The sequence below is a fragment of the Austrofundulus limnaeus genome, unplaced genomic scaffold (genome assembly GCF_001266775.1).
Source record: "Austrofundulus limnaeus strain Quisiro unplaced genomic scaffold, Austrofundulus_limnaeus-1.0 Scaffold922, whole genome shotgun sequence".
Taxonomy (NCBI): Eukaryota; Metazoa; Chordata; class Actinopteri; order Cyprinodontiformes; family Rivulidae; genus Austrofundulus; species Austrofundulus limnaeus.
In genome coordinates, this window is record NW_013953324.1 from 139750 (window position 1) to 145467 (window position 5718).

Below are 5718 nucleotides of genomic sequence, written 5' to 3' on the forward strand. Positions count from 1 at the left end.
GTGCTGTTTACAACTAGTCCTGGAGACTCTGATATGTGCTGTTTACAACTAGTCCTGGAGACTCTGATATGTGCTGTTTACAACTAGTCCTGGAGACTCTGATATGTGCTGTTTACAACTAGTCCTGGAGACTGATATGTGCTGTTTACAACTAGTCCTGGAGACTGATATGTGCTGTTTACAACTAGTCCTGGAGACTGATATGTGCTGTTTACAACTAGTCCTGGCCCACTGAGACACCACCTTATAAACTGCAGATCCCTGACTGGAACATGTAGTACAGCTGAAGTATGGACCTCACCATCACTGGGTGAATGTGTATATGAATGAGTGAATGATTGAAGCTGTTTGGAGCAGGGACTTGATAAAGCTCAGCAGTAAAAACAGGAGGTGAAACACATGAACAGTTACGTTCCTGGTTCTCAGTGTACCAGTAAATACCAGTAAATACCAGTAAATACCAGTAAATACCAGTAAATACAGTTGATGGAAGTGTACTGCACCTACATTCGCCTCCATGATTAAAGCCAACATGGACTCAGGGTTTGTTTTGGATTCTGCTCTCAGCTCCTGCCAGGTGGTCCAAGGTAAGGGTGGCTGTAAGTCCATCATCTGTAAGGAGATCAAGCTGAATCATCAGGGTCTGTATGTGACGACACCACTTCAAACTTTAAAAACACGGCTGCTATGCTGAACTCCAGTAAGCCCAGCTGCAGACCAACAGCTGCTACATGCTACATAAACAACACCAGGCGCAGCTCGTGTTCTGCTGTAAAGACAAATCATGTGAAAGTGTTTCAGCTCAGCAGTACCCAGCCGTAGATGTGCAGCTCTTTGTTTCTGAGCTGCAGCTCTGTCTGCAGGGACTCTTCAGTGCTGCAGTCGTTCAGGCAGAACTCCATCAGCTCCAGACAGGTGGACAGAGGCCAGTGCTCCAGYGCCTGCAGGGCCACCCGGGCTCGCAGGCTGGCATCCTGCACACGGAACAACTGAGCCACGCCTTCAGCTCCGCCTGAAACACACCAACATCAACAAGACTTTCAGACATTTCACCCATTCTTACACAATGTAACTCATTACTGAGAGAAATGTTTTCAAATGTTTTAATCAAGACATTTGAAAGTAAAAAAGTACTTGTCACTAAAGTGACAGTGAATAAAACGTTAACAGTTATTTAAGGTCACACAAAGAGGACCTGTTTTCAGAGATCTTCTTGTGCTCAATGAAAAGACAAACTAAATGAGTCCTAACATTTGTTGAAGACGTGCACACGCCCACTGCCTSGCATGTTTTACAACAGTTAATGCTCAGAGGAAGTGATGGGAGTGACTCTGCTACAATCACAAACATTAACAGGACTGAGTGGGCTGTGGCGTCACTTTCACTTGGTTTGTGTTTAATATTTAATCAGCTGTAAACYTACAACCACTGATTACAAACATGTTTGATGATTATAAACAAATGTACATAAAATTAGGATTCAGACCAAACAGTAATGTAGTATCATAACCAACAAGACAAATGAAGTCATACAGTATCTCTGGATAAGTTTGATACTTACTCATGATATGTTACTCTTACCTGCTACACAAATGGTGCAGTACACATATTCTAGAATACCTGTATCTGATAACCACTACTATCATCAGTTATGTTGTACACCCTGCCTGCACTGTTCTGTTATTTCTGTTGTTGTTGTTTTCTTTGCTGTTTTAGTTATTTGCTGTTRGACATTTAAACTTTACACTGTATATATTATCCTAAATTTTTGTTTATTTACTCTGGGCATTTACTGCAAACTGAATTCTGTATTCTGTATTGTCTTTATTGTTTATAGRGAGTCAAAGGGTTTCTTCTCATCCTAAGAATTTCATTGCATTGTTGACTCTTGTTAGCCTGCATGTGACAATAAATGAATCCTGATGTCAGGATGATCCAGGTATCAAAATGTAGCTTTTAAAGCCAAGAATCTGAAAATGTAATGAGGTCATTTTGACCTAATTAGACTTACTCCTCATGTCGATGGGTCACATATATGGTGCAGTAAACTAGAATGTCTTCAGACCATCATAAGCTCACATCTGATAAAAGAAGCAGCTGGTTGCTCACCTTGTAAAGCAGAACAGGCCAACAAGCAGTCTGTGAGCGCCCTCTGCTGGCTGSCACCTGACCCGTACAGTTCCAGCAGACTGAGGGCTCGGCTCAGGTCCTTGGAGGTCAGAGCGCTGTGAAAGGCCTCAGCAGCCACAGCCTGAGCTGCCTCCTCCTGAGGCCCGGACAGCAGCAGACTGACCAGAGCTGTTCCACAGATCCCTGCCTCCAGTCCAGCAGAACCTTCCTTACCTACAGAGGAGCCCAGGACTGGTTCTGCCATGGTGTGAAGGTAGGCCCGTAAAATAGGGAAGTCCTTTAAAAGCTCATTGGCTTCTTGAGAAATCTGCTCAGCGTCCAGGACCACATCCTTATGGCTGCTGCGGAAGTATCCGGTCCATCCGGAGGACTGGGTGCGGGCAGGTTCTCCCTTACAGGCACTCAGACAGGTCAGGGTGGCCAACAGAGGACAGCGGGACTTCAGGAAAGACAGCGCAGATGCTGTGAGCAGGAAAGAGTTAGCAGAAGAGGAGGAGGACGATGATGACTGAGAGGGTGGAGATGAGGACAGGTTGATGAGGGTAGTGGACGGGTCCTCAGCTGACACCTCAGACTCAGAGCTCTCATCACACAGAGACTCTGGGATCCCCAGGATGCTCAGGTAACTCTGGGCGTGTTGCTGCAGCAGCAGGAACAAGGAGGAAACACTGAACGCTCCATCGCTGCTCCTGCTTTCACCAGAGTCTCCTTCCTCACCTGGACAGGTGGTCCAGACCGGCAGAAGCTCACAGCATCTCTGAACAATCACCTGCTGGACGCTGAGCCGGAGTCCCTCCTGCTGCAGCAGGGAGTCAACTCTGCACACGAAACAAGACCAACATTAAAACCTGTGGACAAGTGTAAAATGTGACGGACAGTTTAAAGTGTCCTCACTGCACCATGCTACAGTGAGGACAGGGAAGAATGGCTGCTGCTTCTGCTACTCTTTCTTTGGTATAACTGTTCTTTTCATTTTCAGCTTGTCTGCTGCTGTGACAAAACCAGCTTCCCTCAGGAGTCAGTATAATTCTCTTCTACTAACTTTATAAATATTTTAACTCATAAATGCACTGGAATCGTTTCCTTCAAATATTGTTTTGTTTCAACAAATCTGCTTCATCAAATATCTCATATTCTTGTTTTCTTTTGCCTCTTTTCAGCTTTTTCTTCCATTCCTTTTAGCAAGTTCTTGTCTTCTTTTAGATTTTAGCAAGTTTCATATTACTGAGGTCATTAAGCAGCCTTCTGCTACATTTAACAGATCTTTGTAGCTAGCCCTTTCTTACTGTTACATTTAGTTAACTCTTGCTACTATTAACTTCCAACTAACGTTTTTCCACTTTTAGCTAGCCTTTTGCTTTTCTTAGCTAGCCTTTTGCTTTTCTTGGCTAGCATTTTGCTATTCTTAGCTAACCTTTTGCTATTCTTAGCTAGCCTTTTGCTATTCTTAGCTAGCCTTTTGGTATTCTTAGCTAGCCTTTTGCTATTCTTAGCTAGCCTTTTGCTTTTCTTAGCTAGCATTTTGCTATTCTTAGCTAGCCTTTTGCTATTCTTAGCTAGCCTTTTGCTATTCTTAGCTAGCCTTTTGCTACGTTTCATTTTTAGCTCATGATCTGGTCCTTTTAACTTTGACTACTCAGTTTCAGTAAAATCCTTCAACATGAGTGTGAACTCTTACAAAACTAAGCCATGAATTTTAAGGAGGAAAATAAAGCATAATATCATTTTCAATCAGTCATATTTACTTTAGCATTTCTCCCCACTTTGTTTTTATTTGAGAGAAAACTGYACATTGAACTCTTTGTAATTAGACATAAGCAAGAAGACCAACAATTTCTAAACAAAATCAACTTGATGGGTCAAAGATCACCTGTCATGTGACAGTATTACACTCAGGTCATCTTAAGATGAAAAAAGAGGAAGTTTTAGCCACTTTGGCAAACCTTAAAATATGGGAACATGAGTCAGTTTGCTCATATGATATTGTGAGTTTTTTGAGATGTGTTAATGTTCAGAGAATGACGTCAGGATGATTCTCAAATACAACCACACCTAAATTTACCTCAATATCTCTACAACTCACGGAGCTATTTCCACATTTTGGTTGGCAAATGTTTATTAGCTGTGATGGCAGTCTTCTTGCAGATTGTTGTTGACACATTATCAGAACAGAGCATTCTTTCCAGTGGGGTCTAAAAACTACTGTGAAAATCTGTATTTGAAAAATATATTAAAAAAGGGGGAGGGGGGGGTAAATTTACAAAGACTGTGTGTTGGGACTAAAGAGTGGAGACGCTGGTTGGAGGTAATAATTTCTGGAGGAGAACCCTGTGAGAACTTCCCAGGAGTTTTACACTTTATTTTTTCCTGATGGACTTTGTGCTTTTGTTCTTGACAGCTCAAGAAAAGCATTTTGTTTGTTTTTTGCCAAGTATGCAACAAATTTTCCTATAATTTAGTAGGTTGTTTTCTTAATGAAAATGCTTTTTACAGTGCAAAGAATCTTTATTAGTTTTATTTCGTCGACCTGTGTTAGTGAGGAGCAGGGTGACGCACTTTACCAACATGTTACATCATGTTTGTAGTCTGTGTAACATTTAGTCACATCAAAGCTAAAGCTGCTTCTGCTTCCACGAAAACAAGAGTGATGTCTTCTTGGAAAAACTCACATCAGAAAGGGGATTTTCTGAGAAACTTTAAATTTCCCATAATAATGCTGTCAGACACCGGTCATATCCTGAGCTTTACCACATACATGCTGTGACAACATTGCAAGCTTTCTGTGCATATGCACTGTTGATACATGAGGACCCTGACCTGCCACAAAATTTTATGTAGTTCACGAGAGCTTCAAAGGTGTATTAATGTCTCAAAATAAGTTCATGCTGCTTTAAAGCCAGCGTTGACCATTTGACCATTGACCAACTGCATTTCCCATAATATATGTAGATTGCTTTACTCGTAAAATGGCAGCATCCCACCARGAGGTCGGGGAGCACAGGGTTCAAAATAGTGTAGCCAGCAGAAATGCAGCTAAATGAAAATTTTTCTTGACAAATTTCCCCATCACTTTGTGAATAAAATAAACAACATGCATGTTGGGACATGTAGGCTACATTGCCTCTCCCTGGGCTGCCACCTTATGGTGGTGGGGAGGCTGGAGTGTCCCAATGGTCCTAGGAGCTATGTTTAGGGTCACCCAAGGCAAACAGGTCCTAGGTGAGGGATCAGACAAAGTGCAGCCCGAAGACCCCTATGATGAACACAATAAATGGAGTCAGTGTTCCCTCGCCTGGACGCGGGTCACCAGGGCCCCACTCTGGAGCCAGGCCTGGAGGTGGGGCACGTTGGTGAGCACCTGGCACAGACTGAAGAGGAGATGTGGGTCCCCCTTCCCATGGCCTCACCACCTGTAGGAGGGGCCGTAGGGGTCAGGTTGTGTGTTGGACAGTGGTCGATGGTGAGGACCTTGGCGGTCCGATCCTCGACTACAGAAGCTGGCTCTAGGGACGTGGAATGTCACCTCTCTGGTGGGGGAGGAGCCTGAGCTGGTGTGTGAGGTTGAGAGGTTCTGACTAGATATAGTTG

At 43.3% G+C, this 5718-nt stretch overlaps 1 protein-coding gene across 1 annotated transcript in view; it reads right to left on the reverse strand.

Annotated features, from left to right (window-relative positions):
* zfyve26 (zinc finger, FYVE domain containing 26) overlaps positions 1–5718 on the reverse strand; it is a gene marked incomplete in the record, with an annotated part of 85176 nt that overhangs the window by 29935 nt on the left and 49523 nt on the right. The window contains 3 exon segments of the mRNA XM_014029582.1: positions 508–612; positions 813–1012; positions 2110–2948. Coding sequence (XP_013885036.1) covers positions 508–612; positions 813–1012; positions 2110–2948 — 1144 coding nt within the window.